Genomic DNA, 13,315 nt, shown 5'->3' on the forward strand with positions numbered 1-13,315 from the left:
CCTAATATATTACTATCGTAAGAGAAGTCTCGTAGGAGTACTAATAGGTGCAGTTTCCTGTGAAATTTCCAATTACAACATCTGCATACCTTAATTTTTATACATCATTCATGTATGAACTGCGTTACTGCCGACAAAAGCACATACCTCACAAATGCAGAAACCATAAGCACAAAAGGAGGAGGTTAGTAAATGCAAGGGCGAGGAAAACATGGTCAAACAAGTAATACCAAAACTCACAAATGACATTGACAGAATTGACATTTAAAACACTAGTCGCTAAAAAACATGGGCACTTTCATTCATTGATTTGAGTCAGTAAGTAGTCTGCAGGAAGCAACCGTGTACAAAATGCCACACAACAAAAACAACATCCAAAGACTCCTACTTTTAACCCACTCTCAAATATTTTTAACTCTCTCCCCTGTTTTCTTTTACCTAGTTTCACTGTAGTTTCTCTTTTGCCTTTTATAGAACTAACTGTACACAAAGACTGTAGAGATTATGCCCCCCTCTCAATTTGCAGACCTACTTTTAACCACATAACAGAGATTAAGCTCTTGCACTTTTGCTAAAGTTTTAGGCTTTTTCTGGATATCCCGAAGCATACTGGAAAATCCACTTCCGCTGGCTAAAAACCCACATCTTTTTTTAAGGAGTGCCTACTCCAAGGAAATCAATGAAATGGAGGGTGGTGATCTTCTCATGATGCAGATTTTGATTTTCCCCAGATAAGGACAGATTGGTCCTGGTGGTGGTGACTGAGTCATCCCCAGAAATATCTGAATTTGAATCTGATTGATGGCCAGAAGTATCCACACCCTTCATAGCTGCAGCTGCTGCTCCCACTCCTCTCGCTGGCCCAGTGCTCCTGCAGAAACCATTCCCATTGCTACCAATCATCTTTTTAAATCCCCCATCACTTGATGATGTGCCTGCAACAACAAAAAAGTAATAATAAGTAACAAATATAGATTATAATTTTAAATAAACTAATTAACTTATTGTTCTCGTCCAAACTCGTTTAACTTTCTGATGAGATTCGGTGCATGTGAGTTTGGCATAATCCGCACCGACCAATGAACAATTTGGTCATGCATTTGTTATGATTCATTTATAATGTGAAAAAAGAGGTAACATAAGGAACAGTCACATACCTATATGTGATCCAAAGTTATGGTGGTGATGAAAATGATGGAACTTGGTGAAAAAGGTGGGAGGTGGTTTGTTTGAGGGAGTGAGGGAGAGATCAGTGCATGTTGAGGCAGACTGAGTGCTGTCATCATTGATGGTGCTTATAGAGATGGTTGATTCAGTACTGGTGGAAGGATTTTTTGGGAAATTAGCAACCATATGAGGAGGAGGAGGTGCAGGAGGAGATGGAGGTGGAGGAGAAGAGGGCTTTCTCCTCTTGAAAACATTGGATTGCTCTCGGTGTCTTCTGGCCATGATCACGTGCCAATGGTTCTTCACAGCATTGTCAGTCCTTCCAGGGAAGAGCCTTGCAATCATTGCCCATTTGTTGCCATAGAGTCTGTGGGCAACCAACAGCCTCTCTTCTTCCTCCTCACTGAATGCCCTTTTGTTGATCCTTGGATCTAGCTGGTTGAACCACCTCAATCTGCAACTCTTCCCTACAAATAAAAAAAGTCAGATGATGAACAATGACAAATTAATTAGTTTACATTTTCATAATAAAAAACATGTAAAGAGAAGTGATTTTCCGCACATTTTTTTAACATCCTTTTTTTACATCCGACGGATAGAAATAAACATGGTGCGAAAAAGGAGAAAATGAGTGTGCGAAAATCATTGAACTTTGAAAGTAACAAATTCAAAGAGGGGGATAAAAAGGCTTACCTGATCTACCATCAAGTTTCTCAGCTATTATGTTCCAGTTTTGAGGACCATATTGTCCCACAAGTTCTTTGAGCTTTGAGTCTTCAGCTGGTCTCCAATGGCCTCTGGCACAACTCTTAGCACTAGTTCTCCCACCAGCAGGGCTCCTATCTTCATCATCATCTTCCTCTCCAACAAGATTCAAATTCAAAGGCACGGGCCGTTTCAGATCAACCCCAAAAAGCACACCATGATCGCTTATATTTTTTGGTCCCCCATTTTCCAAAGCTTGAAAACTCCATGGTTTGTTGGTTTGCTGGGATGATGAGGGACTGAAAGGCCCAAGCCCCATTGCAGAAGTAGAAGAACCACCAAAGGTGTTTGAGAGAGAAAGTTGATTAGAAACAGGAGGTGGTGGCAAAAAGTTCAAATCTTTGTATCTGGTTAAACCATCACAATCACTCCTCAGATGTTGAAAACCCATTAGTAACTCTCACTTGGAAAATTAACCCACCAAACAGAAATCAGAAGGGTAAAAACCCAAGATGCAGAATTTTCGAAGAAAATGGAAGAAAAAAAGCAGAAAACTTGGGGTGGTTTCTTTATCAAACAGAAAAAGTGCAATGCCACAGGGTAGAACAACAGAAACCAAGACTCGGGTTTTTTCTGTTAGACCACTCTATCTGTGAGATCACTCTATCTGTTAGATCACTCAAACAAAGGTCTGTTTGGCAGGGAAGAAAGTGAGAGAAAATGCAAGAGAAAAAGCAGAAACCAGAGAAAATATATTAAACAAGAAAGGGAACAGGAAACAGAGAAATGGGTTTGGTTTGGGAGAAAGAAATAAACAAAAAAACCGCACGGTTGAAATTTGATTCTCTCCTCCTCTCAAAGAGCCAGGGTGCTTATTTTTAAACTGATATCATCATCACACTCTCTCTCTCTCTCTCTCTCTCTCTCTCTCTCTCTCTTTCTAATATAGAAAAAATGGGGTGGTGGGATTGTTTGGAAAGCAGGAAAGTCTGTGCTGTTGTGCATGCACTTCGAGAACCGCTCGTGTGGGTGGTGGTGGTGGGGATCCAGCCTCTCTCTCTCTCTCTCTCTCTCAACTCTTTCTCTCTCTCACTAAAAACCGATGCTTTTGAGTTTTGAGATTTTCGTGAGTGTTGGGTAGGGGATTAATGTAGTCGTAGAAGTACTACTAGTTGTACTCGTAGTGCTGCATTGCTTGTCCCATCTTCTTTTATTTATTTATTTTTCTTGTGCGTTGGAAAACCAGAATCTGTTTGTCTGTTTGCGAAACGTTTCTTTTGCCTTGGTTTTCAAAGAACGGAAATTTTCAGCGACCGAAGTCTTAATCTTCATCCCCACCACCTGTCATTGCCCTTCTGTGCTCTTGTACCACCATAACTGAAAATACTATTGTCATTATTATTATTTTTTCCATATATGATACTCGGACTATAAGTACATTTCACGCCAACTAAGTTTGATGTCAAATTCAAAACGGGGGGCACCAAGTTTTAATTTTTTCACTTTGCACTCCCGATATTTTGAAATTTGTTCAATGTACATTTTCCGTCAAATTGTAATCTTTATTATGTTATTGAGAGTCCGAGGCCAATGAAATTTCGGTAACAAAATTCAATAGAATGCTTCTCATATTTACACTTTCTGTTGAGACTCTTTTGGCATTATGATTACAATTAAACAAAATGTGTGAATTGGACGAATTTTAAAACTTCAGAGTGGAATGTGAAATAATAAAAAATTCATGTTTGATTTTCAAACTAACACCAAAACTCAACTGTTCTAAAACTACCTATCCAATCATATTCAACTAATTTCTATTTGTTTAAATTTGATTTCCTTTTATTATTTTCCTTTCTTCCCCCCCCCCCCCCCTTTTCCTTTGTATTATTCCATATTTGTAAATAGTGCGTGCATGTCCTTGTTGCAGGATCCAACTTGGCAAAATGTACCAGCCTAAGCAAAGTGCGTTTTTCATGTTCTTCTGCAAGCAAACGTTTTTCATTCGACCGACTAATTAAGAGTTGAATAGCTGTGGCAGTTTTTTAATTTTTTTTTTTAATAAACGATATTATCTATACTAAATTGTGAGAGAGTTGGCTAAGTCTCGTAATGGTAAAGCAATAATATAGTTCAAATTTATTTTTAGGCTAACTGTGGCATGTTTTTTACGAATCTCGACATTGGAATTAACGGTGATTTCCGAAATAACCGGATTGGAAACAAATTTATCAATTTTCATTCCAAAAATTCGAAGATTCGAAATTTCCAAATTCAAAATTTTCAACGGTGTTGCGTCAAAATTTTTTTGGCAATAATGGCTGATTAAATGTATATGACCTAGAAAAAAATGACAGGTTAGATGCAAATAAAAGAATTATGGAATTTTCTTTGTCTCATTGTGAAGAATTATTCATTCTTCTCATCTGATCGTGAACATAAAGCAAGTCTTTTTTTGCAACAATGGCAAATTAAATGTATATGACCTAGAAAAAAAATGACAGGTTAAATGCAATTAAAAGAATTCTTGAATTTTCTTTTTCTCATCGAAAAAGAATTATTCATCATTCTCATATGATCGTGACAAAAAACAAGTTTTTCTGGCAACAATGGCAGCTTAAATGTATATGACCTAGAAAAAAAAATGACAGTTTAGATGCAAATGCAATTAAAAGAATTATTGTCATATCCCCGCTCGGGGCGGATCACTTCCCGGGTCCGCTCCACCACCGTAGCACGATATTGTCCACTTTGGGCTTATCATTCCCTCACGGTTTTATTTTTGGGAACTCACGAGCAACTTCCCAGTGGGTCACCACTCATGGGATTGCTCTAGCCCCCTTCTCGCTTAACTTCGGAGTTCCTAAGGAACCCGAAGCCAGTGAGCTCCCAAAATGCCTTCTGCTAGGTAGGGATGGGAATATACATTTAAGGATCACTCCCCTGGGCGATGTGGGATGTCACAATCCACCCCTCTTAGGGGCCCGACGTCCTCGTCGGCACACATGCGGCCAAGGTTAGGCTCTGATACCAAATTGTCATATCCCAGCTCGAGGCGGATCACTTCCTGGGCCCGCTCCACCACCGTAGCACGATATTGTCCGCTTTGGGCTTACCATTCCCTCACGGTTTTATTTTTGGGAACTCACGAGCAACTTCCCAGTGGGTCATCCATCATGGGATTGCTCTAGCCCCCTTCTCGCTTAACTTCGGAGTTCCTAAGGAACCCGAAGTCAGTAAGCTCCCAAAATGCCTAGTGATAGGTAGGGATGAGAATATACATTTAAGGATCACTCCCCTGGACGATGTGAGATGTCACAATTATGGAATTTCTTTTTATCATAAAAAATAATTATTCAATCATTTACATCTGATTGTGAACATAAAACGATATTTTTCTTAATAATGAGATGAAGTAAAAAAGAGAAAAATCACAATTTTGTCGAATCTCATGTCTGGGGCCTTTAGGCCGCTAGACATAGAATTTTATCTCAAAATAACCTCGGTGCAATTTAACAACAACTCTCACTTTAATATACATTTTTACAAACAACCACTTCTTCGACTGGGACAATTGCATTTATTCAACGATTCCTAAATGCCTTCGGACATATCATTCCTAATATCTTATAACAATCGCTATGTAAAATCACTAGAAGAATTTGCCTCACATAAACATATTTTCACTATTCAGCCATCCAAAGTATAATTGACGGCCAATATATGAACTGTTTTTTTTCTCTTTTAAGTATCGAGGACCAACTAGAACTGGCTAGTCGACAAAGTTTTCGAAAGATAACTTGCAACAATTTTGTCCTCGCAACGAAATGAAACCAAAACTAAACTTTAAGTGGAATTACGCTTAGGGGATGTTAACCATCGTAATTAACTTAGGTTCTACAACAAAATTAATTGGAAGAATGAGAAGTAGTTCAACTTACTTACAAGCCCATTCAGGGTCCCTTCTCCCATCAATGTGGGATTCGTTATCAACACGCCTCCTCATATATTGCGAATTTTCAAGTCTAACACATGAGCAACACAACAAGGTAATGTTAAGCACGTGTGGCCGCTTGACTACACATGTGAGATAATCTGCTTTGTTACTATGAAGAAATATGGGTTTCCATCATAGAACTTTTTTTTGTCGAAATGATTATAGAACTAATTGACAATATGAAAACTAACCCACAATTCCTGTCCATTAAACCAAGAGTTGTGTTGATCTAGAGCTTAAGTGAGACTTAAGCCTGTAAGTTACTTAACTCTATAAGAGATTGTTTAGTGTGCTCAGAATATAAACATGTTTTAAGTATTATTATACAAATAGAGTGATATTTAAAAAAAAAAAAGGAAAAATTCTTTCTACTCGTATGATAATTGACATATTCCCATATTTTGAATACATAGAAAAATCTTTTTCGAAAGACATGAAATGACATGTTCTGTTCTTCTAAAACAACAAACGAGAGAAACCGGAGTATAAGTAAAACCAAAGAAACTTGATTGACAATGCAATGCAAGTGATCGGCTTTAACTTTGCACAACCAACGTCGCCAAACCCATCATTACATTTTATTTACCCCAGGAACACTCATCATTGCGTTTCACATTAAAAAACCAAAAAAAATGGTAACAAAAATAAAAGAAAGATAAAAGTAAATCCCATCACACAAAAGAAAAAATCGCATCACGAAAGAGAGTGAGTGAAAGATCTCGTTGTCATTGCCCCGAATCTGCGTAACAGAGAGAGAGGGCAAAGAGAGTAGTAAGGAAAGAATTGAGATATACTCCAGATCTTTATGTCTCACTTTAGAATAGTAGGTCGAAAGATTTAGATTGTTTAAGAGAAAAAAAAATTATATTGTTTAAGTTTTTTTACGTTTTTAAGTTAATTAGTTGGATGGACTAATAAGAGTCGTAAAATTAGAATTTGAGTAGTACGAATCTCTTAATATCGATCATCGGACACAAAGATTTAGAATAAATATCAATTATAAAAAAAAAAAGCACTAATAGAAATACATTTTTTCTCACTATTATTAAGTGGCAACGATGCTAATCATTTAGTAATTATTGTTATATAAGTTCAATGTAATACAATTTTTACGTAAATTTCGAAATTCAAAATTTACTTAGCAACGATTAATAAAGTAGTCAAATGGTGAGTTAAAATATTTTCCAGAAAACAACGCACCTTGCAAACGTTTGAGCTTTCTGAGACGCACACGTGCGAACGATGAGAGAGGAAGAGCATAGAGACGCAGCGACCGACAACGGTTTCATCGGTTTCCTGCTAACGTAAACACAATATTTTAATAATCTTAAAAATTAGATTAGTGGGCTTTTGATTAATTAATTTTTATTTACATTTTTGGCATCAGCATTATTGTTATTTTTACTTTTTTGGTCCATGCTTTCTCCACCGCATCTCCCATGCGCTGCCGTTTTGTCTGTTTCCCGAAACCGTTTGGCTTTTGCGTTTGGGGCTTCTGGTTACACGTGCGGTTGAATCGTTGTCGTACACGCGAACGGTGTTACTGGGGCATGACAATCTGGGGTAACGAAATCTATGAGGATATTGGACGTGGATCCCGTATCAAAGAGATTTTTCAATATGATCGGTACACGAGATTATACATCATCGTTTTATTATAAAAATTGTAAGATTTATGAGTTAAAAAATTAATAACTTAAAACATAAAATTTCTCACTTGTATTCCTATCACAATAAAAAAGTTCTTCCGCACTTGGAGGATATGTTAAGAAAGTGTTTGGGGAAAGTGGATGGACGAAAGTACCCCCGTGGTGTTGCGTGGAGGTGTTGGATGGACGAAAGTACCCACATGCCCTCGTCCACAGGATGTTCAAAATCTAATAGCATTGGCGGTTGAGTTCATCATGACATGATAATATCATGCATAAGTTTTCTCAGATGGTAAATATCATGAACGCTTTGCCTCTTGTAGTAGGAATCCAAATTTTTTTCAGGATAATGTCGTCTTAATAATTCATAAAAATAAAATTACATCTGATTTATACTTCAAATTCGTGTCGCTTTTGTTTTTGAACTTTTTGGAGGATATTTTCTTTCACGTTACGTGTTTGTTTAATATTGAATTTGATAATCCATTAGGTCTAAGGTATTTTTAAGGAAGAAATGGAAATCAGCTTCCAAATTTGTCCAAATTAAAAGTAAAAGTAATGAATTAGTCATGAAATGACCTCAAACTGAATAGAAACACCGTACAACTAGTTCATCTAGTTCCACTAGCATAGACAAGATTTAGAAGTTGATATTCGTTCCACTTTCTTTGGTATAACTTGAACTAGTGACTTAATACATAAAATTTAATCTCAGACATTAAATGTGACATACTTACATGTATTGGCACAATTAGTGTGAGATCAGCATTTTCAGCGTCCCCGTTACAAAACTATAATGATCACAAATATGCACATTGCAATTGGCACAATGTGTTGCTTGTGGCAAACTAGGTAACTTGATCCATTAATTTCCAAGTGCATTGCAACAAAGCCTATATAGTTCACGGAATTAAAGTCATTTCTTCAAGCAATAACTTAGGAAATGTGACTTTAATTTTAATTTTAATAATAGTGCGTTCAGTTTGTTATCATGTCGTGTTCAAAAAGTCGTTTAAGTATACATGGCAATGATATAAAATATGTGGAATTATGAATTAGGTCTGTTTCCTTTATAAACAAAAAGAACACAAAGAGCAGCCTTTGTTGAAAAAGAACAACAAAATTAGCTAATGGCAGCAATTACAACTTCATTTGACTGACCCTTTTGAAAAAGAATACCAAAATTAGCTAATGGCAGCAATTACTACTTCATTTGTATGACCCTTTTTAATAAAGTGAATAATGTTGGCAGAAAGACTTTCCCTAATAATCACAAAAACTTTTCTTTGTAGTTACATATAACAAATAAACTTTGTTATATATTGAAGAAAGTTAGAAAAAGTTAAGGTTTCATTGTAAAATTAATTGGTAATATAGAAAGTTAACTTACTTATAAGATCATGCAAGATCCCTCCTCCTATTAATATGAGATTCATTCTCAATATGCTTCCTCACGTGTGGTGAATTTTCAAACCTAACACGTGGATAATGTAGCGGGATGACGTGAAGCGCTTGTACCCGTTTGGCTTCACATGTGGGACAACTTACTCTTATACCACGAATAAAGTTGAGGTTCCACCATATAACCAATTGACAATATGAAGAATAATCCAACTTACTTATAAAGGCTATATAAAGTTTCTTCTCCCATCGATGTGGAATTCATTCTCAATATATATTAATCAAACATCAAACAAATAGAAGATTAATTAAGAAAGATAATTAGAAACACCATATACAAGGAGGGTTTTCACGTTAATGGAGTGCAAAAGTTAAAATTACGTACCATAGAGAGAATCATACAACTATACTTTATACTACTGTTTTCAAATACATACGTTTGTGTCAATATGGTGGTAATTACTAATTACCGTGCACGTGATTAACTATAATCAGTAATCAAGGAATCCAAATAGGAGGATCACATCAACATTTTCAACTAATTTCCGTCTTAATATAAGATAAAGACATCTCGTTAACAACTTCGTGATGCACCATGTTGGTTGGTTCTTGGTAAAGATTAATTTGGCTGCTTCATCAACATTTTCAATATTTCCGTCTTAATATAAGATAACGACATCTCGTTAACAACTCCGTGGTGCAGATCATGTTGGTTAGTTCTTGGTAAAGATTAATTTGGATGCTTCAACATGAAAAGTATGAATTAGTTAATTAAATCTTGTATAACAGTAAAAAATAATAATTACACACTCTTCTTCTCTCCCGACACGACACCTGCTTAATTTTATTCGTGTTTTTATTAGATTTATTCAGGTTGATGATCAGAAATAATGAAATAGATGTATGAATATTAAAATGTAACGTGTGATGAGTTATCATTTTCTTAACTAGCAGAGAGCACGCACTTTGTGTGTGTGAACAATTTCTCTTGATAAGTGCATATTTTTCTTAATAATACATAATTACTGTTTTGTCATAGGAAAAATAGGTATATGATTGTTATTTTCTCAAAAAATGAGGGTAAAATAGGAAAAATAGGGATATGATTGTCATTTTGTCAAAAGGTACAAAATTAAAGCCTCTGCAACTACCCACCTTCTCCCACGTTCTCTTCAAACGCAATCACTTCAGTTCATTCAAACTATCCAAAAAACATTATGATTTCACTTACATGTATGAAAAAATGATGGTGGGATAATTTCTCTTAATAAGTGCATATTTTTTTATCATATGTAAATATTTTGATACAAAATTACTATTTTACCCTCCTTATGTAATTATTATGCATCAAAAGTCAGGGTAAAATAGGAAAAAAAGGAAAAAGTTCAAAAGATACAAAATTACTATTTTACCCTCCTCATGTCAACATTGTGTATTAAAAATGAGGGGAAAATTGAAAACAAGAGGTAAAAAGTTGACAAGGCCTTTTCTCGAATATAAGAATAGAATAGATAATAATGCCTAATTGCCTATCTGTCGACGAAAACAAGAGGGAATAATTACGAGAAACTAATTAGATTAAAGAAATGATTAGTTATCTATACAATTCAGTTCTTGTTAATTTGTTCCTTGTACACATATCATGCCGTTAGCCGAGATTATCTTTAGTCACAATCATAGTTCATATATAGATGTCCCACCCAATGTTCTTTTGTTTGTTTTCTTTTCCCTTTTTCTTGCTGAATGATGAGTCGATGACCCTTAATTTGTTGCATGCATGAACCAAAGGGCCTACTATAACTTTTGACCCCCACAGAGACCACGCGCTACAAAAGCCTTTTTGTTTTACTTGGAATAATACTTGGTGGAATCGGTACAATTAACCAAGTGACCAAACCCCTCCCCCCCCCCAAACAATGTCAAGGAATTCTCTTTGTTTTTTATATGGTTATGGAAAAGATTTTGAGAAAGCGACTAATTAAGATGTGATTTTAATGCTACTCAGTATTCAATGTATGAATATTTTAATCGTTAAATTTTATTTACATAATTGTTAAATCGTATATTTTCAATTATAATCATTTAGTTTCTGTAGCACTCAAAATTACGTACTATTAAAATAAAAATCACTGGATTAAAAAAATTCTAGATGTAGTTGTGGTGCATGTCACTCTATGATTACACATATGTGTACAATATATCGATGTCTTGGGTCTCCATCAGAAAGATAGGTTGTTATTCTCAATCTCTCAGTCGTTATGCATAGGTTTTATAGTATTAGGTTTAGGGTGTCACCTCCTGCCGACGAAATGAATGGAAACCCTACCCAATTACCAAGCGACCAGTACACATCCACTACGTACTACTGCGATTCATGTGGGAGCTAGTTTTTCTTGAGTGAAAATTTTTCTCAAGAAGGCTAGTTTCATGTTTCTAATTTTATATGCCGTCGTTAAGCTTACAATACGAGCAGTCTAATTAATAATACAAATAGAAATTTAGGGAAACTTACAAGGAAAAATAAATCCATAATTCGAGATGAGATACCCTTTACGAAGATGTGGAGGTTACAGGTCTCAAAATTTGAAGCCAAATGTAGATTAATTTCAACAAAATAGATAACTAATATGAGCTCGAAGTTTCCTTTGTGACTCCCGGAACTTCTTCATAGTGGCTTCACTATACAGAAAAAATTATCATGCCGTCACTTTAACGTATAAATTTCGAAGCCATTTAAACTAATGATGAGATGGGCATTGGGTTCAATTTTGTTTTTCTTTTGATTTATAGAACGTTTTTTTACCAAAAGTTTGCACTAAGTGGAAGTTATTTATTGGGTAAATCACATTTTCATACCTCAGGTTTGAGGTCTATTTCAATTCCTTACAATATCTTCAAAACATTTCACTTTCATACCTTAAGTACTATTTTATTTCAAAATAATATCTCCGTTATATTTTCCATCCATTTATCCATTAAATGCTGACGTGGTTGCCACCAAATGTCTGCCACGTGACAAAAAAAATAATTTTTTAATTTTTTTTTTCAAAACATGAAAAAAAAAAAAAAAAAAAACTTGAAAAAGCAGAAACCCACCCTATCTCTGCAACCCCTCTTCTCCCTCCCAAGCATCCCAACCACCTCCCTCTCCTCCACTCTCTTCACCTCCCCTCCCATCCAAAAACCCATCCCATCCCACCCAAAACCTGAATTTTCTCACCTAAAAAAAAAAAAAAAAAAAAAAAATTGAAACACATAGCGACCCACAGTCTGCAAGAAGAAGAAGAAGAAGAAGAAGAGGGAGGAAGAAAGAAAGAAAAAAAAATTGAAACTATCCCTCCCCCCTCCCAACTGACCCATATCTGTAACAACAAGAAGAATAAGAAGAAGAAGAAGAAGAAGAGGAAGAGGGAGGGAGGGAGGGAGGGGAAAAAAAAATTGAAACTATCCCTCCCGTTCCCCCCCCCCCGACCTAGCTCCCTTCCATCCCCCCCACCCAGCGACCCTCTCGCGAAACCCAGATCCTATATCCCCCCTCCCGCCCAGCGACCCTCCGTGCCTAGACCCCTTCCCCCTGCGCGAAGATGATTTCTGGGATTTTTTTTTTCCCACCTTCTCCTCCTTCTTGGACCCCTCCCCCCCCCGCCCTCGCCGCGAAGATGATTTCTGGGATTTTTTTCCTCCTTCTCCTTTTAGGGATGTTGGGATGCTTGGGGGGGAGGGGGAGAAGAGGTGGGTTTCCGCTTTTTGAAGTTTTTTTCTTTTTCAATATTTTTTTGCCACGTGGCAGACATTTGGCAGTCACGTGGCATATATGTGGCAATCATGTCAGCATTTAACGGATCAATGGATGAAAAATGTAACGGACGTATTATTTTGAAATAAAATAGTTCTTAAGGTATGAAAGTGAAATGTTTTGAAGATGTTGTAAGGAATTGAAATAGACCCCAAACCTGAGGTATGAAAATGTAATTTACCCTTATTTATTTATTTTTTTATTATTATTACAAGTGATACTTTGTACTAATCTACACTAATAGAATGAGGTTTGAACTTGGAAAGGAATATATATTGAGAAACATATACGATAGTATTTATCATTGAAAAAAGTTGAGGTTCCATAAACGAATTGGCATATGGGGAGTAGTCCAACTTTTTATAAGCACATGCAAAGTTCATCCTCTCATCAATATGGGATTCATTCTCAACACGCCATCTCACGTGTGATGAATTTGCAAGTCAAGCACATGGACAACACAACAGGATGACGTGGAGCATGTGTGACTGTTGGACTTCACACGTGGGACAACCTGCTCTGATAGCATGAAGAAGTTGAGATTCCACCATAAAACTAATTAGTAGTATGGGGAGTGACCCAACTTCTTATAAGGTCCCTCCT

The 13,315-nt window shown here is 36.2% G+C and overlaps 1 protein-coding gene across 1 annotated transcript; it reads right to left on the reverse strand.

The window, feature by feature from the left end:
* Positions 1 to 280: 280 nt before the first annotated feature.
* On the reverse strand, positions 281 to 2,973 carry LOC103944440 (transcription factor CSA). Its single transcript, XM_009354908.3, has 3 exons — positions 1,861 to 2,973; positions 1,158 to 1,634; positions 281 to 935 (listed from the first exon to the last, which is right to left on the reverse strand). Exons 1-3 carry the CDS (start codon positions 2,321 to 2,323, stop codon positions 652 to 654), a joined length of 1,224 nt encoding a protein of 407 aa, XP_009353183.2. The 5' UTR covers positions 2,324 to 2,973; the 3' UTR covers positions 281 to 651.
* Positions 2,974 to 13,315: the final 10,342 nt, after the last annotated feature.

The sequence above is a fragment of a genome, unplaced genomic scaffold, assembly GCF_019419815.1.
Source record: "Pyrus x bretschneideri cultivar Hongxiangsu unplaced genomic scaffold, Pyrus_bretschneideri_v1 Contig9, whole genome shotgun sequence".
Lineage (NCBI taxonomy): Eukaryota > Viridiplantae > Streptophyta > Magnoliopsida > Rosales > Rosaceae > Pyrus > Pyrus x bretschneideri.